This window comes from Lepisosteus platostomus, chromosome 6 (assembly GCF_059453375.1).
Source record: "Lepisosteus platostomus isolate fLepPlt1 chromosome 6, fLepPlt1.hap1, whole genome shotgun sequence".
NCBI lineage: Eukaryota > Metazoa > Chordata > Actinopteri > Semionotiformes > Lepisosteidae > Lepisosteus > Lepisosteus platostomus.
This window is the reverse complement of record NC_142616.1, coordinates 28,196,486-28,219,142: the sequence shown is the minus strand read 5'-3', so window position 1 is coordinate 28,219,142 and position 22,657 is coordinate 28,196,486. Positions and strand designations below refer to the sequence as shown.

The following is a 22,657-nucleotide window of genomic DNA, read 5'->3' as shown; positions in this document are numbered from 1 at the left end:
TTTTATCCTGTTCAGATACTAATTTTTTTTTGCAGGGCCTAGTAGCTTTCCAGTTTGTGTTTGTCCCTGTGGATGAGGTAATATTGTTTGGTTTGTGCTGTAATTTGATTGACTCTGATTTGTGGCACTTTAGCAGTGCTGTCCTGGGGCTGGTTAGTGTTGTTGAGGCTCAGGACAATAAGCTTCAGGACCAGCTGGCTGAGGGAACTCTTCTCTGAGGTTTACCTCTTGACTCGGAAGGCCCTTGTGCGGGTAGGTCTTCTGATTACTGCTTTTTTAGGTCTAGCCAATATTTTAGTGCTCTCTTCTATCTATTAATTAGCAATGGATATTAGCCTAGTTCTGCACTGTATGTTGACCTGCATATGAGAAAGTGCTCCGAGTGTAAGACTTTGATGGGGTGTTTGTCCCATTTTGTATTATCCTGGTCTGTGACTGGATGTCACACTTATATAGCTATATAGGACAATGGGTTTAATTACACTTTTATTTGGAGCCAGATTGTGGCGATTGCAGAGAGTGGGGGGCTGTAAATCCTCCTTATGTCACAAAAAACCCTGCATACCTTCTGTATATTTCTGTGTATTTACTGTTTCTCACCAGTATTTTTTGCTCAAAAACAATAGTTATTTATCTGAAATATTTTTCAAATGCTTAATAAAATCTTCTCCTAATCTCTTTTGATTCATATCTACAGTTTAGTGCCCATTCTAGGAGTTTATGATGTTTTTCTCATCTAAATAAAGAATTTCCAGTTCTAACAAGGGCATTTCATAATTATATTATTTTTTTAGTTATTTTGACTGTTATTCCACTTAACAGTACAATCTATTTTCAGTGAGTAGGGGAAGCAGCCTGCTGTTGTCTTTGCCATTGAAGTCATGTAGTTTCACCTTAACAGTTTTCAGCAGATCCTAATGACAAAATTACTATCTCTTACTGTTTAAAAGTTTTGGTAATGGTATTTCTGCAGTGAAGTTTTCAGAAATTCTCATTTTCCCTTTATGATTGAGCCCTTCTGTTCACTGGCTGCAAGATGTAATATCATAATGTGAACACTCTGCAACCTACAATATCACTGTGCAAGTTCACTCAAGGCAATCCATCATTATTATTGTTGGAAGACAATTCATTTTTACAATGCTGGCTCATAGTTAGCTCTGCAGTTCCACATCATTAGAACAGCACTGGCCCAGATTTCTGAGGGATTGCTAGAGCAAGATTAGTACCCTTCATTTAAATGTGCCTCTGTCAGGTTACAAACATCTACCAACTGTCTGTCACACTGTGAAAAATAAGAATATGTGCTGCCATGCTGTAAAAGAAGAACAACTACCATGAAATAGCTTTGTATTGATTTTATAGGAATTAGAAGAAGACCCCTAGAGATATTCAGATTTTCATATTGTTTTATAAGGTAGCTTTCCTTGCTCCCTAATGGTCTTTGTCTTGCCTACTTCTTAATGGCTTTGTACTTTTTATGAGACAGCTCTGCCTGCTCCTAAATCTCTGTTTCTCTCTCTCCCTTGATTTGTTTTACTACTTGCTTGTTTGGCCGCACAGCTTTATCCCCTTTGACTTGTAACACCAACAAAGTAATTGGAAATTACAAAAGCAGAGGACGTGACAATATACAATAAACACAATGAAAAGCTAAGCATTATGTGCATGTACAATACTTAAATATGTGCAATTTTAGATCACAGCAGAGGTTATGGTTAATATTCTAACATCAGCGAGATTGAGATGAGCTTACAGTACATTGTGATGTATCAGGAGTGCATAGATCTCAGAGGAGCCAAATAAGTGCATGGAGTCCAGTCAGGATGACTGCAATGATTCCTGATGGAGTGCCTACGGCAGGAAAGCACTGGGGTGGAGCGGACACCAAAACACTTTTGATAAACGTGACGCAGAACACTGCAAGGAGTACACAGCTGAAGGGCTGGGATTTTTCTTCATAAGATCAATTTGGACATGTCCTGTCAGTACAATTGCATGTATCTTATTAGAGCAACTAGAGCATGTGCCTGTGAAAAACAAGACTGCAACCGCTGATCACCAACAACTGAGGAGGACCAGATTTCATCCAGATTAGTCATCAAGATCGTCTTTCCACATCATTCTGAGAATAAAAGACAGACCATTCACACTTACCACGGTAAACTTTCTTAAGTACACCAAAATGACAAAACTTTGCAAACAGAGAAAAAAAGCAATATACAGGAGAAATGATACCCTGGGCAAACTTTTACTTTGGTATCTTTGATGGGCATGGTTTAGAACTATGAGTCATTTCCTATGAGTTGAGAATCTCACATATGCTAATCCTACCTCATGAGTTTCAGGCAAAACAAATGTTTCTGTTTTCATTCCAAAATGTTTTCACGTGCACGCCATTCTTAACCAGCATTTTCACTAGCTGCACCAGATCACATTGCCCAGAACGAACATGTATTCTTAGCCTTTAGCCAAGAGCCTTTTTTCAGTTAACACCCGCTGACCACAGCGCGCTGGGCGGTCACACAGGGCCCTGGCGGTAGACCTTTCACACTCAGCGGGAAAGGGGGAGAGAAGTCAGGCCGAGGAGGGAGGGACAGGGCATCAGACCCTCTCGCTCCTGGTCACCCAGGCACAATCGCAAAGATCAGTCAGGATTTCATCTCACCAAGCAGGCACAATAGCAGGCACTGCTCAGGGGGCGGGGCAGGGGCACATTTCTAGATGGGTGGCTCTTGTCTCGTCTTGTCTTTTTAATATGATGCCTGCCCATGTGGGATGCAGAGCTCTTGCTGAGGCGATCAAAAAGGCAGCTCTTTCATTAGCAGAGCAGCATGGCTGATTAACTGCTCCCCAGTCCACATGGCTGGCCGAGCCAATCAATAATTTGTAATTGGCCCCTCAGGGACTGGCTGCTCAGGCACACAGTACGAAGAGCCCTTCTGGTGTGAAATGAAACAAATGAGGGCCAGGGGAGAGCAAGGCAAACTGGAGAGACAGAGTAAGGCTATTTGTAACATTAGCAATTATTGTACAATTTACTTTTTTGGAGCACCCTCAGCCAGGAATCGATCAATTTCTTCATTTAACCTTGTTAGATCAAATAACGCCAAATTCTCTGTTCGCAGAGTATAATTATGGGTCATGTATTATTTTCTTAAAGCTTTGTGACAGGTAGGGTGTAGTGCACATGATTTTGACAATGTGACCCACTGAAAATTGTACTGTCTCTATATACAGATGTTTTATGTCCATAAGGTATACACTGGTGTACTACACTGTCCTGATCAAGCGCTGGATTCAAGTCAATCAGTTTTTAATCAAGTCTAATAAAAGTCTGGCAGAATCACAAAACAAGGAAATTCTATCCTGCACCTATGATAAACATTTTAGAAATAACACATATAGGTTATTATATTATCTATTTAATGATGACAAGGTGGTAGGTACAGCTTCCAATGTTTTATTTTAAATTGAAAACAAATATTTATTTAAAGCTTTAAGAGAAAACTATGAAAATTGTGTTCCCTGTTCACTGCCACACACACATTTAAAATTAGACGTGCCATACAACTACTACAGATGATGTTATTGCTAACCAATGTATCCCTGGAATAGCCATTTCCATATAAAAAATATAGGGATGCACAAAAGAAATGCAACACTGAAGAGTAATAAATTTAACTCATCTATTTCCAATAAACCTCTTACTCTAATACAGGGTTATAGTGAGCCATCAGACAATGGGCATCAGGCAAGATACACCCTGGGACATGTTGGACATTTAACAATACCAATTAACCTAGACAGTACACCTTTAGACTGCAGGAGGAATCCAAAGCAACCTGCAAAAACCACTTGCTTACTGGAAGAGCATGCAAACTCAAGAAGGCACCCCAGTCCAGGAACCAGGAGTTGTGAGGTAGCTACTGTCATGCCACCAGGGTTTGAAGTGAATATTTCGAATGCAGTTACAGAACAAAAGCGCGAAAAACATACACAGAACAACAGGTCGATGAGTCATGAAAGGTTTTCTGTATTTGTCAGTGTGACAGGACATACTGTCACTGAACATGACCAAGTTAGCGTGAGGTATGACCTCTTCACAAACTTGGCCACACTGATGCATAACTGTGAAAAGCCTCTGGACAGACTGCTATGGGATCTCCCCTCAATCTTCCTTTGCAACTAGCAAAGATCAGTTAATGACTGTTCATTTCTGTTAAGGGCACTGGTGAGCTGGTCCCACAGACGTTCTGTTGAACTCAGGTCAGGACAGAACGTTGGCCACAGTAAGACCTTGACATTAGTTTCTTAAAGTCATGCCATTGGGATCACAGCACCCTGTGTGCTTACATTTTCCTGGTCCATACTAGCTTGCAGGACAGGAAAAACTGTTGGCTCCAGGGCTTTAATAATGAATTGCAAGGAAGGAGGGTTGTTCTTAATCCTCACCAGAGGTGTTCTTGTATTAAAGGAGATCAAACCCAACATAGTTACACTTTCACTGTCCCACAGCTGGCTACAGCAATGCAACAATGATGCTCACCACAATGTCTCCACGCACATTGTCTTCTGTAAAGTCTATCAAGGTCAAAATGCCATTCATCTGTGAATAAAATACAGCACTCTGTCTGCCATTGCTGCAAATATTCCCTGGAAAAGAGCAATTTTGTGTCGGCATTAACCTTGAACAGTCTCCAAGCATGCAGATGGTGAGCTACATTCTGCTAATATGGTGGTTACTTCTTTCTGGAGCTTCTTATGCTTTAGCCACTGCAAAGCTGAAAAGGATTACTTAGACAAATCAGACAGATCTATTGCACTGGGCTGATCCAGAAACCCTCTGCCTCCCAAGACATGACTCATCCCCCAAAGACTCAGAGTCCTGGTTTATCTATGTCAGCCTGCTGATTGTGGTGCCACAACATTGCGCTCTCCATGCAGCTTCTCATGCAGATGGGTCACCTTCAGTCATGCTATCCAACCAAGTTATTGTGATTAATTCAAAGAGGCACAGTCATATCTTTACCTCTTTTGGGGTGAATTGAAATCTTATGGCTGTTTACACAAATTCTTAAATCATTTTGGCAATTTCAATTAAACTCAAATCTGACTACCTTGACTTTTTATGAAATCACAGTTTTGTCCACAACTACTTATAGCTGTATCCATTTATAATTATTCTTTTCTGCAGCTGAATATTTACTGAAGTACACCGAGTTAAAAAACCCTTTTCAAAGGGATTTGAACACACGTTCGAAAACCATTCTGGTCTTAAATAGAAATATGCTGTATTAATACATCTATACAGTATCAATAATTGACGTTTATACTTTAACAGACATAGCTAGAAAAAAGTAAGTTAACTGTGAAGAGCGCTGACGTTAAAGCGGCCAGCGACTTCAGCAGTTGTGAATGCGGCTCAAGGCTGACTTTCCATTCGGCTCAGACCGCTGGCCTCCTGGGGCGATAAATCCCCTTCTAGAAAACACGTTACATGTTCTCACTTTATTCCACTTGCTAAAAGGATCAGAGCAAGCAATGTAAAAAGCGGCTAACAGGCATTTATTCTGCTAAATCTTCTGAAACGAGCGGCGTTTCAGTCAAGGGATCCTGAGTGTTGTGTTTTTTTTTTAATGCATTTGCCACTAACTTCCCATTGGGGAATGAAGTGGAGCTGTTTACTGTTTGTAGAATTTGGTGCTGTGGAATAAAACGAAAATACACCCAGCACAGGCATTTTAATATTGCACCTATTGATGCCAAAACTATAATTTAAGTTAAATAACTAGTGAGTAGTTATAATGTTATGGAGGGACTAACATATTCAATTTATGCAATTCTCTTCTGGAGTCCAAAAAAAGTACGTTTTTTTATCATTCAGGACAGGAGTCATGATCTCACTTTTGCCTCAAAATCTGGGATTCGTGTTTTTATCTTTTTCAAATCACAACCCGATCGTATCTCAGCCCTCCCCCGACAATTCCCAAACATTTAATACTCAACATACAACTTACAGGAATTCGTAATGAATAACACTGGTGCAGATTTTTCTCACTAATTCTCCTTAAAATCATATAATTGCTTACTGCACACCATGAAAACAATCAATATAGTGTAAAAGGACAATTATATACCTTAGTCTTCAGTCGATTAAGAGAGTTCCACTTCCAGCCACTTTTCCCAGGTTGAGAAGCTACTTAATTGCACACCTATAGATATCCAGTGATCAACACACATTCATTTGACAGCAAAGAATTTATGAGCAATCATTTGCTGTCTTAATATTGAACGTGAAACCCGACCCGATTTCGTTAGCTACATTTATTTACGTTACATGGAGGCTAATTGAAAAAAAAACAGGGGTTAAACTGAAATGTAATGTACGCAAATAACCCCACTTCGCACAAAAAGTGCTGTATTGGGTGAAATGGGTCTCCTCCCACGTGCAAAGAGCGCTTGGTCTGAGATTCTTTGGGTTAAAAGCGACATATAAATCCTAGCTCTTTTGATTATTAATTACGCATGATGTCTTATTTGGTTAAAATATAAATACAATTAAAATTAAAACGGTAAGTTTGGAGTGAAGACCTGCGTCAGCGTGTAGACTAGCAAGCAGAGGTTAATTGGACGTGGAGGTTTTACACACCTGAAGAAGGTATGGTGTCATCAGGAAAGAAGTCTGGGCTACTTGCGCTTTGACATCGGGTTTTGTTACCTAGGAAAAGTAATTGATTTTCCCTTAAATCATTTCTCCATAATGATGCGCGCTGTTTCTCAGTTATAACAATTTTAATAAGGTTATCTTTCATTCATCCTTCAGTGTAGACCTTTAGGTTCGTATTGATTTGCATTTTCAGTTTGACCTGTCATACCAGAACAGCAGTGTGTGTGATCATTGTTGCACAAATAGCCTTGATGATCAAGTCTCTGAAAAATGTAATTCAACGTAGAAGTTTCTGAATCGTTTTCTGCCAAATCAAATGGCACACTATGTAGAGATACGTAATATACTGAAGCAAATCATTTTCATTACCAGCTCGAGGCAATGGCCTTACAAGGTATGCTCACAAAAAGTATATGTACACCGAGGTTAACTTAGTCTGAATTTCTACAACCTTTCAAGTAAAAAACTCAAATTGTTATTATCTTTTGGGGAATACACGAGTTCATATTTGTAGCTAATATTTTGTCATTTCTGACTAAAAACTAATTGTAATTTTATACATTAAAAATGTGGAGGTTTAAAGTTTATTTGTAGTGAGAAACATCACAATGGGGTGTATTTCAACCGTCAAGACAGCAACCCTTCGCACTTGAGTCCTGTAAAGAAATAAAGTGCCCCTGTGCTGGCATACTTAAAAAAGGGAGAACTGTTGGCAGTTTGTCCTCCGTTAATCCCTTTAGTAAAATTTTATTTTATTTTTTTTTCCTTTCTCGTTCTTCTTTGACAGGCATTCATTCATTCTTACTTTCTTCTCCCCATGGGAGGGGTGGGGGAGTCTAATCTAACTATCTGGGGCTGGTTTTGATCTCGGCCCCTCTTTCTTTAGTTCAATGAGACGCTTCATTACGTTTAATACGCGAAGTGTGCCAAAACTGTCAAGAACAAACCCAGGACATCCATCGCTACAGAAACATTAGCTGCCACTGTTGCGTTTAGCTTTCAGTTTTAAGATGGTAGTGTCATGTGTGCTGGGTGGTGGAAGGAGGGATTTATATAATGAATTTAATGAAAATAGTGACCCTACTGTTTTCTGAACACCAGCTAATGGGATTATATTGAACGCTGCGGATATGACCTGCCAATTATCTTCCTCCCCTGCCAGTTAGCTGAAGCAACAGTCCCCGGGGCAGGGTCTGTGTCTAGCACAAATACACTAAACCAGACACTGGGACACACACATGCGCTGAAACCCAGTTAGAAACAAAGCCCAATAAAGTAGCCGGTTAATAATGTTACAGAAAAGGAAATGTTATTACGATTCCGTCGATGTAATTTCAGCTGTATGCAACTATTTTTTAACCTTCAGGAATTCGTAAGTTGGTTAACTGCCTTTTAAAAAAGATAGAGCGATATTACCGACTTTTCATCTTACATTAAGCATCCAGTAAATCAGTTTAATTAGATCTATAAGTGCTTACGATCTATATGCAAAAACATTCCAGTTTTACAAGTCAGGCACTAAGGAATAAAATTCACGAGAAGCGTATAGTTTTTAAAATATTGTTTACCACGTATTAAAAAATAAAACATTTGTGAGGTTTGTTCTTAGTCCTGGACAATGTTAGATGTTAATAAATACATTTATGTTACAAATTTATATATACAGTCAGGATCAGATTTCGCCATTTGTATAAAATGCTTTTGGAAATTCAATTAGACGAAGATAAAAGTTAACAAAACCACTCAGCATTTTGAACGTACTTATTAATTTAGTGGTTTGGGTTGTGGACGCGAACCGGAGGGTCAGATTTTAGACCCCAGGTGTGGAGCTGACGTTGTATCCTTGGATAAGATAATTCACTCCGTTTACTCTCTGCTGTATACAGTACGTGGGTGCTCTATTTTCTCAGTGCCGATCAATAAGATACTCTAAAGAATTCTCAACGTATATGTTTTATTTTTTAAAAAGCATATCCAACAAGCAGAAAACTGGGACACGTTTCTATTTTGTTGCATTGAATTTCTGGAGCAATAGAACTTTAAGGGGCTATCCATTGTGGCGTTGCTGTTATTCCAACATCAGCTTTTTTACTCAATGCACAGTTTATCTGCAGTGCACAGACAAGTCGTGTTCAGAGTGAAAGGACGTCAAGACAGCACTCAGTCCGGATACTCTCGTGTCTTGAGTGATCGTTGAGGCGGACCTAATCCACTTTTGATGAACTTTGTTAATAGACTTCCTCCCGTTATCATCAAACTAATGGGTTTAATTCTATTGGTTTCTCGCACACGACTCTTAACCCGCCCCTTGCATCCCTGTACGACTAGCATTTGTCAATAAATTGTCCCCGTGGTCACAAAACTTTAGACACTAAACTTCTTTCCCACAATTTTAGAAAACCTGTGGTACATCTTTGTTAGCAATAATGCCCCGACACCAAAGCCAATTGAATACTAGTTGCGAGTTAAAGACACATACAGACTTTGTTGGTTACAGAAATGCGAAAGATCTGAGCTGCGAAGATCCAAACGGTTCTCTGCATTTACTTATTGGGCAAGGATCCCCCGTGCAGACATTTATTCAGAGCCAAGCGTTCAGCACCAGGAGAGTGCAGGACAAGGCGCAGTGTGCTCCATGTGCTATGATTGAACTTCGGATCCCCAGCACTCCGGGGTACCTAGACCGAGATCCTTGTGCCGTAGCTCGGGCGCAGAAGCGGCGGCGTCTAGCTGCCAACGCCAGAGAGAGGAGACGGATGTTGGGGTTAAATCTAGCTTTCGACCGTTTGCGGAGCGTCATTCCGACTCTTGAGTGCGACAAGAAGCTGTCAAAGTCGGAAACCCTTCAGATGGCTCAGATATATATATCGACTCTCACAGAGATTCTTCAGGACAGGAGAACCCCGCCGGAATGCGAGGAAAAGGAGAGTTTCAGCCCTGAGCCAGCGTCCCCGGAGAACCCAGCGAAGGATCAAACTGTGTCATCCGATGATGTGGCAGAACAAAAAAAGAGACGATTGCCTCCGACCACCTCCGAACCAGTAGCAGAATACAAGGTGGGAAGATTTAAAGATGGAACAGAAACTTACGACAGAGACCGCAAAAGCCAAGCCCAGGAGACTAAGATGACGGGTTTGTTAAACCTCTGGGAAAGACCTAGCGGTACTAAATGAAATTGGACTGAACTGGGGTGGGGGCTGTGGGTTATCTTTCGCCGTTTTACACACGGCTAAACCATGGTCTGACATATTTAAGCAGATGTAAAATGCACGTGCCATTACCGTGTTTTTCAGTTTTATGTACTTATTCAAAACGTCTGCACCGTTAGGTATTATTAATGATCGAACTGAAGGGGAAAAATCAGTCAAGTTTAGTTTTTTACCGATGGTTAAAGCAGACTTAGTATTTCTATGAGAACATAACTAAAATGAGTACAATATAGTAAAAATACTTGTATGGCAAAACCGTAATACAATTTGTTTTTTTTTTAAATCGCTTCAAACTTTGAAAACTGTTACTACGCCCGAGGGCAGTTTTCCGTAAAGGAATATTTCTATATTTACCTAGGTGTAAGGTCTAACATTTCTGTGCGCTTGTCTTAACCATCCAGCGCTACGTCACCAAAATAATTTGCTACATTAACTATTAAGTCATAGATCATTATATTATATAATTGTGAAAAGCTTTTCGCATGCTTAATGTGTACTATAAATCATATTTGTTTTACAAATAAAAACGAAAAAGAAGCAACATTGCAAACGTGTACCTTGTTAAACAATTTAAAATTGCCATTTAACCAGTTTACAGCAGAAGTAATCACTGCAAAAGATGGCCATACCACAAGCTGTGCTTCACGACGAGAACTAGACATTGAATCATTGTCTAGAATGAAGATGCAGCTTAGTTCAGTTACCATTCCTCTGTAACTCTTGCCATAACAAACATGCTAGATATGACACCGACTGTATGAAATAGTTAAGAACGAGTTTGAAATAGTTTAGTGTACCGTTATCACTAAAGGTTAATTTGAATAGCTTCAAAAACGTGCAAAAACAGTTGATAACGATCCACCCATGGAAACAGCAAATGTACTGAAAGTAGCAATTTTTATTTGAGTTAAAATTATGTACAGGTAACCAAAGACATTATTCTTGAAACTGGTACAAACTTGTTTTTCTTCCTGCAGTTGGCTTTTTTACTTCAAATAACACAACTGAGAAATACTGTATAAAATAAAAATAGGATTGGATTCAGAAAAGTAGTCTACCATTCTAATTTCCAATAGCCAGTATTTACAGAAATATATACATTTTTCCATTCATATTCAGATTTGTAAATAGACCTCTTGTAAAACTTTGCAGCGTTTACTTCAGTTTTAAAAACGAGAAAAATAACGGTTCTTCGTGTGGGTCTCACGTGATGACATCTGCTTGGATTACAAGAGGCTTTACAGTTCATAATTTTTTTTAATTTAAGATGGGATGTAAAAGTAATTGAACTCAAACTTTCTTTTATGCAACAGCATTGCAGAAACAATGCAAAACTGAAATATACACAAATTAAAAAAGAAATGCAACAAAAAGCATTCATGTCCTCACTTGCCAGCATTTTGAGTCCCCTCGTCACTCCAACTCTAACCCCAACCTAGCAAAACACCAAGATCTGGCAGGTCACAATAATAAACAAGCTAGGAAACACTCCGGAAAACATTTCATCAAGGACCAACTGGCCTTTCAGGAATTAAAATTTGGGTTTTTCCTCCAAACACATCTCTCCGCTGTAATTAACACTAACATCTATTCCACCTAAAGGAAGAGGAGAATACAAAAAGACATCTGACTATTGCACTTGTTACAGGATCCGAGAGGATTAAATAAATTTCAAGGTTTCCATTAAAGGCAGAAGTTAAGATCCCCCAATGAAATTATTCCAATCATGGCAATATAATGCCTGCAGAAAGTCATAGATACTTATGTTCATGGGGGAGAGCTCAGCCCATATGCTTATGCAGTAGTCAGACACCAAAACACAAATAAAGAGACAGGGTTCCATTTATAGTCAAAGACTGAAGGAAAAAAAAAGGAAAAGCTTAACATCTTTCTCTGGATACTGCCCATTGCAAAGAGATATTTTGGTAAAACTAAACAGTTTATTTAGCATAAGGACATGAACTGTTCATTTATTTTGAATTCAAGTTCTTCATTTCAAAAGTTTTTTCCAGTCCTGCTGATTTTATTACTTAAGATACCAGTAAAACCTCAACACATCAGACCACACATAGGCTGTGAAAAGGGGAATATCTGACCCCTAAGCCTGAGAGCTGCACATTTGTTCAGGAACATACAACAGTCTGCATTACTGGAAACCATTGTCTACCACACTGAAAGAAAATGAGTCTTAAACTTGTATAGGTGTATCATATTTCAATAGGAAGGTCATCTGACAGTTTATTAGTACCATGAATGATAAAAAGAACTTAATAACTTCTAGGGCCATTATGGAAATATACAACTGACAGGTTTCCTACTAATAGACTTTTGTATGCATTAAAAAAATAAAACTTCACAACTTTACATAGTAGAGTACCTCTGCAATATTAGTATGTTCTACCTTTGAAAAGTAATTTAATCAAATTGAAAGCATGATGGAGATGAGGCAAACAGTTCTACAATTGCAAAATAGTAACAATGCAGAAAGCTTTTGCAGTCTGCGGTTCCCTAAATCTGTGAGATTTAGACTCTAGGATAAAGGATGGCCCTGAGATCACGCTCATCAGAAAATATCTTGAAATATCAAGCTTTTCTCCTCACCCATGGTCATTACAGAAATCAACATCACACCTTAACCAAAAATATTTTTATTTACCCAGGCAGTAAATGTCCCCAATCAAAAAAGCAACAATTTTTTTTAACATCAGACATTTTACACCTCTTCTAATCAAATGCTTTTTTACACACAATTTTGTTAATAGTTTATTGAAAGTTAATTTTGGACTGGAAAATAAGTAAAAAAGCAATAATGGCTTTGGTAGAGCTAAGCTCTAAGTATTTCAGCGCCTTTCAGCGGATTATGTGTGGCCAACTTGCTACTTTATGTCTGATGGATGGAAACTGGGCACATAGGCACTTCAGTGAAATAGAAACTAATGGAAGCTTCATCCCTAACCTCACCCCATTGCAAAAGACTTAAAATATTTGGTATTTTTCCCCCACCCCAACCTCTCTCCCCATTTCCAGTCAGATAGGTGCTTCCCCACATTGCTAAAACAAAGACATGCAAATGTATCAGTCCTGCTAAAATTGAAAAATGAACCGCTTACTATTTACATCATCACTATGTATCGGGTAAGAGAACGGAAACATTCATCTACCTTTGCTCCTCAAATAACCTTTACCTAATAGCAATTAGGCTGAAATAATTTATTCCTTTGTTACAAAGCCTTACAATAAAAAACTACAATCTTTGACCACACTTCATAGATTACTGTGGGAAACAGGAGTAGTAAATGTTTGAGCTTATGAGTTAACTTCACTTGTGTGACCGGGACACCATTTTTGGTATTCAAAAATCTATGTACATAAAAGCTAATTTTCAATTCAGTTTTCTTGTCCTATTGTACATTTTCACAATTCCAAAAGGAAAGATTAATCAGCTATCTTGGTTTCTGTTAATTGCAGACCATTGTACTCACTAGTTAAAATGTATTGATACATATCAATTCAAATTAAGCTTTCTATGAAGTGATGATCACAACAAAAGGTGCAGTCTGTCTCATTCTCCCCATTCTGCATGTGCTGGCTTCTCTTCCCGTTTTTCACTATGGGCAGGCCATTCCAGCATGATCCTGCCTGATCCAGTGAAAGCTGAGCGTTCTCTAGCAGTGCTCCAAATAGTCAATCACCCGCGAGATGGACTTCTGCCCTGTAGTCCCCACAGCGCACTACAGACAGGGAGAGAGACAGGCAGAGCTGGTTACCACACAGGGATAACACAAGCTGTCTTCCCTCAAGCAGCATTGGTTTCCATGCAAAAAGTATTCATTTTAATAGAGCTCAATTGGGAATAGCATGACAAAGAATATAATGTAAAAGGTTTTGTACATGTTATTAAAATAGATTTCTCAGCACATACAGGGCACACACACACCAAAGTCTACTAAATGTATAAATGTTAAATTTAACATTTCATTAAAAACTATTGTTCATCTTAAGATAATTAAAAAAGCAGCTTGCAATTTTGGTTTGCATGGAAAAGCTGAACTTACACTGATCTTATATTTGTGTATGATAACAGGACAAAATAATAGGTCTGGATATTGAAGAAATTCATAGTAAAAGCTGTAACTAATTTTGGTAATAAAATCTAGTAAATGTAAGAAAAAAAATCACATTAAAAAATGAGGGCCACTTACTGTAAGATTCATGAAATTTAAGAACTTCTTAAGCATTTCTGTCATAATTGAAAAATCTCCTTTAGGTAAATTTTCTCTCACAGTAGTCACATTCATCTGTAAAAGAGACAATGCTAATGAGGCCTCGTACACCTTTTTTAAACATGTGATTGTCCCCCCCCTTTGAAACAATCAGGAAAAAACTCTTAAATGGCTATAATTTGAATATTAAAACATTTTTTTCAAAATAGTTTCAAAAAATCCAAGAAATTTGCAATGAAAAGCATAACTGACCATCAAGTCAAAATGCAAGCATCAATTTTTCGACTTTGTTGATAATCAATGACAATGATCCTCCACATCTACAAACTATCTACTATAAACCTAGATTGTACGAGGACCTTTTTTTCCACATGGAAGGAATGCTTTCTTCAGATTTAACCAAGAGAAGCACTCAGCAGCATTCACATTTAGGACATTATCTTTTCCTTCATAAACTAGTATAAATCCCTTTCATAGCCTGAGGTGTTAATGACACATAGCTAAAGATATAAATCATAAACTAAAGGAACACTGAAAAGCACATTAGTTTTAATTAAACAAAGCTCTAGGAAGTCTTGATTTGCTAATATCCTCTATAAAAAAACTTAAATTAACTATTAATTTCTTAACCCTTGAGACCTGAAGGCAAATTTGTTTTCCTAAAAACCTTTTGGCTTTCTGGGATACCTAAAGTTATTTCAAATTCAGAAATAGCTTAGGAGGGTAAACCAAACTGTCATGCTAATTCTCTCTTAATGGGATTATACCCTTTGCTGATTAAGATGTATAGTTAAACAGGCAGAAATAATGAATTTCACTATGATTCATACACATTTCTACAAATGCAGAAAATCATTTAGAAATCATTTATTTTGAAACAATTATTAATTTAAACCAAAGAAACGTTAATGGATTCTGAGAGTAACCAATACAATACATTTAAATCTTAAAAATAGTACTGTGATCTTATTATAAAAAATGCAGCATTTGTAATTAAGCAAACATTTTCAGATGTAAATCAAGGAAACTTTTTCCGTGTTGAATGTTGAAAGCATAGATCTGATACACTGCCTTGCTGCCAGTTTTGTGAAAGTAATGTTCAGTATCTCAGGAAGTATGGCATACCGGACTCCCCTGGCAGAGACAGCCCAGTAACAGTGCAGTGTATGAAGCAACAATGCTGTCCTCCATGTGCTTGCCAGCATGTTGAAGAGCTGCAGAAACACAGGGGGGAAACAGCTCAACAATAAGGGAAAAAGACTCATTTTCTTTGCATATACCGACATATTCAAAACGACAAAATAATCTTTCCACCTCCGAAATGCCAGTTAACTGTTTGGATTCTAAAACTGTACTTGTTTTATTGTAACATTCATAAATTGAAGAATCAAGATCAAAGCTTACAGCTATTCCCTATTTTCAATTTTAAGTTGAACATCTATAGATCCTTAAGCAATGTCAATTACAACCATAGACTGTTTTTATGAGGTTTGACTGTTTTTAAGGGCATATATGATAAAAAGTTTCAGGAACAGTGAAGCATAACTGGATTGTAAATCTGAGTTCTGGGGAAAAATGGAGGTGAAGGTCACCTTTATTCAGGTCGAGTTCCTCATCTTCCTCCTCTTTCTTTTCTTTCTCTTTATCGTTATCATTACTGTTGTTCTCTGATGCCACCCACTGGATCTCGCCACCTGTCTCCTGCCACTCCCCACTCTGGTCCAGCTGCTGCTTGGGAGCTTCTTTGATGAACTCATCAGTCTCTGCCTCTGCCAGAACAGCTGCCTGCTCCCTCTGCAAGAACAACTGCAGACAGACAATCCAGTGAGACATCTTTTCACATGGCTGAGAAGAACACAGACTCCAACAAACTTCAGCACAGAAAAGATCTATTAAGTGTATTCTTCATATTATAAAACGGAAATTGAAAGAGTTTGGTGTTTGAGTGTTCTTATTAAGATTTTCAGCATTTGAATATTTTACTTCTAAAAGGTCTTAAAATTAAAGTAAAAATTTAGGAAAACTGAACAGCATTTCAATCTTAACTTTTATGGACATTCACACTAGCACTTAGTAAATGCTAAATATATTGTATCCCTATTAATAAGTTATTATAAGACACTATGTGCCACATTAAAAGATCTTAAGGAATATGTGGAGATATTAAAAACATTCTCCTGTAGTCTTCATTGTTAAATGCATTTGGTATTAGGTCTATCAGTAGGAACAGAACAGGTCCTAACAGTGAAAGATAGGACCTTCATTTGCATTTTTCAATTGTACTATCCATGTGTAAAGTGATGAATGCTTAATTTTATGAGGAGTGAGTAAATTGTAACTATTTCTTTTTGGACTTTAACTGGTATTTGAATGTTTACAATTTTGAAATATTTTATTCTGAATTTTCAGCCACATTCTTACTTCATACACAAATCACACAGACAAAAATTCAAACAGAAAATATCTTTGCTGACAGATTTATAACTCTAAAAAAATGCACAAACCTGCACCAGTGCTGCAATGGCACTCATTGAGCCTTCAGTCTTGAGGTCCTCCCCTTCGGCTAGACAGACAGAGTCAAAGGGGGCAGAGTTGGTTTCCATTTCCACAAGACAGTGGCGGTTCCTGGCGCTGTATTCCACCAGGTTAATCAGAAGCCCCAGGCCCTATGCAGCAACACCAAAAGCAAAACATTAGAAATGATAAACCAAAACAACTGGAAGAAAAAACATTACAAACTAAACCAGATACAGTAAACTACATACATTTTAATGTACGATTAATGTCAAAGCAGAAAAAAACTGCTACCCAAGAAACTAAATCATAAAGAACAGTAAAAATGCATAACATACTCATTGCCTTGCACTTCTTTAAGTTCCATAATGCTAGAAGAAAAGGTTAGGTTTTTAGGTATCTCTCTGTACTTATAGTGAAAACATTCAGCAGTTTGGAGAGTGTAAAAGCACAGTCAACTGTGCAGTACTTATTAGTTATAGTAAAATAACAATCAGAAAAGAAGTAATGTGCTCACCAGTACTCTAATGTCAAATCTTTGCTCCTGAGGTAAGTACTGTGGGACTCGAAGAACACAGTTCAATGCTGTTACAATAAGATCATCTTGCTCTCCAGTCTTTGTGCTTCCCCACTCTGAAAATGGATAAAAGGCATAATATCACATCGCTGCTTTTATTAATTAAGGACTTTGGTAAAAGTTTATATTTAATTTGGATATTCTTTACAGTAATTATAGAGGAAATGCAAGCACTGGGTTTTTAAAAACTAATCCTTACAGCTTTATGGATTTGGGATGTAGTACAGAATATTAAGCCTTTCCTTGCATGCCTAAACATTCTTAATTTACATACAGTGCACAAAATACTGTAGATCAACAGTCAGAAGATTAAGTTTGTCAAAATGTGCTGCATAAACTGCAAATGCAGTAAAGCTTCACCTCCACAACAGACGGAATGATGAAAGTGAGCAAAGCAAGAGAAATTAACCCATTCTGTAAATAAGGAGAAAAAGCCAACCCTGTTCCATGATGAATAACCTACCATTGTCATGCGTAAGGTTGAGCAGGACTCCAATGATGGCCCTCATGCAGTCCTCCACAGCCTTACCCACATTGCTGGAAGAGTTGCAGTGTGGCAGGCACTGGCCATCTGAAGAGAAGACACTGTTGACTGCACGGCTATATCTCTGAATCATTTCCTCACAGTGCCGCAATCCCCTGTGACAAAACACCAACATTTCAAGAGAAGGCAGTTCAATCTCTGCTGTAAATACATGACACAGCCCTTTAGAAATCAACAAGAAAAGGACACTAACTTAAAAGGGGAAAACAACCAAAGTATAATAATCTAACCAATTTCTCCATTCTGTACTAAATCTATTGTCTAACTTAAAAAAACAGCACAATGCAGTCACCACAGTGGCCGGTTCTGGTAGATCTGTTGCAAGGACTGGTCATTTTTATCCACGTCAAGGCAGATTAAGACCAGAAAAAATGTCTTTCACAATGAAGACAAATCATGGTTGTAAACAAGAAACAATAGGCTTCAAAAGATATAAAGCAAGATAATTACAAACCATTTAGGAGTGTCAGATAAAAAAGCTCTTAGCTTAAGATCAATTCTATATGAAAAAATGATTCTTACATCTGGCTTGTCACAAAAATAACACCACTGGTAAAGATAAGTTAAAATCTTTAGTTAAAATTCTGATAATTATTACATAAATCACAAATAATGCTTAAAATAACAGGATAACCCAGTTTCAGAATTATAATTACTATACTTCATAATTGATTTTGCTTCACCTACCGCACAATGAAAAACAATTTCTATAATTTTTACAGCAAATCTGATAAAAGTTGCATTAGCTTACCAACATTCTTGAAAAGTACATTTGGAAATGTATTATCCAGTATAACATACTATATGACAAAACAGATTTAAATTGTCCCAACAAAAAATGTACTTAGAAACACTACTGCAAAAAACAGCATCAAGAAGTTGTTTGCATATACACAAGAACTAAAACAGTAGGTGGCATGTTTTTTATAAAAAAAAGTCATTAAGTGGTCTGATGTCTGTATAAAGCCTTCCTCCAATCCTATTAAATTGAATTACTGAGAAGCTTAATGAAGGCAGGGAGGTCTGCCTGACAGCAGGCTTTGTTGACTCACCCTTGCCCCCTCTGTCTGAATGCGGACAGTGCAACCACAGTTCACCAGGGTTATACCCCTACACTAAGCACTGGTCATGCCCTGCCTGGTACTTACTAATTCTATTAAAAGCGGAAGTCCTGCAACAAACAGGCCGTTGTACTAGACTTTTCCACAGCTGGTTGATTCTGAAGGTACTTAAACATCATGGTGACAAGAGGCATATTCACTGTTTTGTGACTAAAGCAAATCCACAACCTCGCTCTTTTTTCCACTGAATGTGTAGATGGGTTGCAACACCAACAAAATATTAAAAGGTAAAGAATAAGACATTCTTTAAAAATGATTTAATATATTTAGAAACGGGATACTAAAGAAGTATTAATTATATGCTGTCATGCATTCATTTACACTCACAAAGCACCATAATGCAGTACAAATCCAAAAGAAAGTAAAAAAATAAGGACTACAGATGCAGGAAAGCAGCAATTCCCTGATGAAAGTAGGAGAGGATTACAGAGTTTTCAATAAAGGCAATTCAGGATTACAAGGTGTGTGACAACAGAAGGAGAGGATTTGAAGGCATTGGAGTTTGGGTGTTAAAAGGAGACAATGCTCTAGCACTTCATTTTCTAATCAGCTCTGTGGTTACAATAGCTTTGTGAATTTAAACATGCATGTACACATTTTCATCCAGTTTTCAGGCGGTATGCTACTTGGCCAATGTCTTTAACATTTACAAAACCAAGAAAACCTTGAGCAAAAGATACAGTGGAAAGAAAAACTGTTCTAGTTTGTTCTTTGTGTGTCCTGGACTGTGAGTAACTCTTCGTGGTGCACTTCTCACTGTACTGATTTGTATTCTATTATTATTATTGTGTCATTTGTCACACTGTTGCTGTGTTAAGCTGCTGTTGCACTGCAATTTCCCTCACGGGATCAATAAAGTATCTATCTAAAGTGAACTATCAGCCACAACAAAGAACAAAATTTTCAACAAAAATCAATTATCTGTACACAAATTCAAATGTTATATCTCGGTTAAAAGAGTACCTATCATGGCATCTGAAGATACATGAGCCAAGTATTGGAATACTCTAAAGCGGCGAAGGCTGTTAACACCATTTAAATACAACTAGAAGTTTCCAAAGACAGAAGTCATTTACATCGTACTGCCACTGATGTTGATGTTTTGAGCCCATGCTACACAGACTTATTACTAATAACATTTCTAATATAGGTAATGAGAAGAACTTGTTTTACAATGTTCTGCCTGCTCCCTACAAGTCCCTGTATATATGATCTGGGCTTGGTAGACAGTAATAATGTAAATTAGTTTTTTTAATTGTGCTCTTTTGGAAAATTTTGAAAACAGCATTACATTTTTATTGTGGACACAATGGCAAATGTTCGCATGTTTGAGGAACTCACCTTGCACAGGAGACTATGAGCTGTGAATCTTTGTAGGCTATCAGGTAGCTCTGATTCTCAGGGTTGTGAACAGTTACCTGCATCAGAGAGTAGTGATTACATGAGCACTGATTACTCAAGTCTACATTCATTATGTCATTAAGTATAAATGAAAAACTCTTTAAAACAGAAAGCTTCCAAGATTAAAAACCACAAATATTTCCACAGTGAAATACTAATTGATTACTTTAAAACTCTTATCCAGGTTAGCCTTAAAATGTTCTAATTTATATTAGTTTTATAGGCCACATGTGGCAATGATTCTGAATTAATACATCATTTGTCTCTTTTTAAAAGGAGAATGAAACTGTTCAATTTTCAGCTTCACATATTTTCATCTGATGGAAGCTGAACTTTTATTCCAATATTAAAAAAATTAGATTTACATAATAAAATGTGATAGCTGTAAAAAATATTTCCTTTAGTTATATTTTGGATTGACCTTTTATGTCAACCAGCATAACATTACTTGTTAAGTTCTCTGCAAACTAAAATAATGAATTTTTAAAAAATCACTTACACTTTCAAGCACTCGTAAACACCTCTCTGCTCCCCATAAGGAAGCCACAAGATTTTCCTTATCATCTTCCTTGCTAAGGTTTTCCACACATTCTTTTACTATGGAGAAGATTGAGAGATTCACTGCACATTAGTCGTTTTTTTTATCTTTCACAAAGTAACAGTGAATCACACATAAAAAAGCTTATAAGCAAATTAAAAGATTTAATGCAATACCAAGCAAGGGCATATTTTTGTTAGCCTGGCATTGCTTGATTGGGTGCACTGGTTTCAACTGTAAATCTGTCATTCTAGCCATTAAGAAGCTTTTCAAATAAATTCCCAATTTTTCACACTGAACCCAAACCAGTACTACAACTTTCTATTTCAATAAAACCTAAAAAACATCAGGCAACCAGATTTTTTGTCTGCTGTAAGAGTTGTGTTTATGGTTTCATCTCATCAGCTCCAGACAGGTGTAATACCATTATTTAACATAATATCATCCATAAAAAGGCTGACAGAACTGAACCTCGTAAACAGACCTGTAAATGTTACTTCCATTATGGGATTAGAGAAACAATTAAAACTAGAGGATATCCCCATATCGAACTAGAACCCATAAAACAATCAAGATGTATTGAGAAAAGGTACATCATGTTTCATTTAGTTTTTTGAACAAGCAACAACAATAATGGACACAGGCCTTATGTTATGGTGTATTTAGATTTTCAGAAGGCTTTTAAATAAAAGTCCCTCTTAATAGATTAATTCCCAAATTTCCAGCAGAAGGTTTTCAGGGAAATACCTATATGGTTCAAAATGATTCAAAATAAAATGTAATCTGGAAAACACCAAGCAGATGACATTTAATTTAGACTACTGCAGAATGTTACATGCAGCCAGCAAAAATAAAACTAAACATAAAATGGGAAATGGCTTCCTTTTATCTGTGGCCTTTCTGATGCTGTTAAATATCTTAAAAGGTCACTACCTTATTATATTGTTGGCTTAAAATATCCCAATCTTTAGGTTCTTAAAAAGCCAAGATGTGAAAAATAACACAAACCCAAGTGCAAAGACCTTTCAGATAAACTTTTTAGTTTTCAACTTATTCTGGCCCAGACCATTCACTAAGCTAAGTAGGAAATACAAGCTACCTTTATCAACAATGTGGTCCAGGCCGCCCAGTAGCCGAAGCTCCTCCTTGAACCAATCACCAGCCCTCTTAGAGGTCAGCGATAACAAGGTTTCCATGGCTAAGTGTCCTGTCTGAAAGGAAATAACACAATGTTAATGGACTCTCAGCAACACCACGGAATATGACATGCTAATAAAACCATGCATGGCAAAGGTGTATTTTTTTAAATCAACTGTATCAATATATAGCACTTTTCATCCTAAAGTGTTTCATCATATAGTAGGGGACTCCACATCATCCAATATGCAGAGTAGCAGTCACTTGGGTGAACAGTAGCCTTTGTGCACCAAGCAACCACAACACAGCAAATCAGGTGTAGAGAAGTCAGAAATTACTTCAGTTGAATTAAGGGGAGTATTTCAGGTAGGCCAGATTAAATTTTGCCAGAAAACCAGGAATGATTCTTTTGAACAGTGCTATTGAAGAGTTAATGACCAAGTAGTAAAGATCTTGATTTAACATCTCATCAAAAGGACAGATCAAGGTCTTTAACATGCTAAACAAGATATGCAGTTGTTCAGGTGGGTAGCTGTGTCAGCATGTGTAGGTTGCAAAGGAACAAGTAATAGGTTTATTCCATGCTGAAAAAAAGAAGAAAGAAAACACAGGTTCCTCACACCTGAAGAAGGCTCCATGGCTGAAACGTGTTTTCTTTCTTCTTTTTTTCAGCATGGAATAAACCTATTACTTGTTCTTAAGATATACAGTCTACCACTCCCC

At 37.4% G+C, this 22,657-nt stretch overlaps 2 protein-coding genes across 3 annotated transcripts in view; one reads left to right on the top strand and one right to left on the bottom strand.

Moving 5' to 3' along the window:
* Positions 1 to 8,969: 8,969 nt before the first annotated feature.
* Positions 8,970 to 10,369, top strand: atoh1c (atonal bHLH transcription factor 1c). The gene has a single exon (XM_088638149.1). It carries the CDS (start codon positions 9,097 to 9,099, stop codon positions 9,841 to 9,843), a length of 747 nt encoding a protein of 248 aa, XP_088494275.1. The 5' UTR covers positions 8,970 to 9,096; the 3' UTR covers positions 9,844 to 10,369.
* A 388-nt stretch (positions 10,370 to 10,757) lies between these two features.
* LOC148661439 (wings apart-like protein homolog) overlaps positions 10,758 to 22,657 on the bottom strand; it is a 45,327-nt gene continuing 33,427 nt past the window's right edge. For both annotated transcript variants that reach the window (XM_088635181.1, XM_088635180.1), the window contains exons 11-20: positions 21,897 to 22,008; positions 20,759 to 20,856; positions 20,200 to 20,276; positions 17,657 to 17,832; positions 17,134 to 17,249; positions 16,607 to 16,768; positions 15,695 to 15,908; positions 15,228 to 15,316; positions 14,082 to 14,177; positions 10,758 to 13,610 (exon numbers count right to left, since the gene is read on the bottom strand). In XM_088635181.1, coding sequence (XP_088491307.1) covers positions 13,545 to 13,610; positions 14,082 to 14,177; positions 15,228 to 15,316; positions 15,695 to 15,908; positions 16,607 to 16,768; positions 17,134 to 17,249; positions 17,657 to 17,832; positions 20,200 to 20,276; positions 20,759 to 20,856; positions 21,897 to 22,008 — 1,206 coding nt within the window. In that variant the 3' untranslated portion in view covers positions 10,758 to 13,544. The remainder of the gene's footprint in view (positions 13,611 to 14,081; positions 14,178 to 15,227; positions 15,317 to 15,694; positions 15,909 to 16,606; positions 16,769 to 17,133; positions 17,250 to 17,656; positions 17,833 to 20,199; positions 20,277 to 20,758; positions 20,857 to 21,896; positions 22,009 to 22,657) is intronic.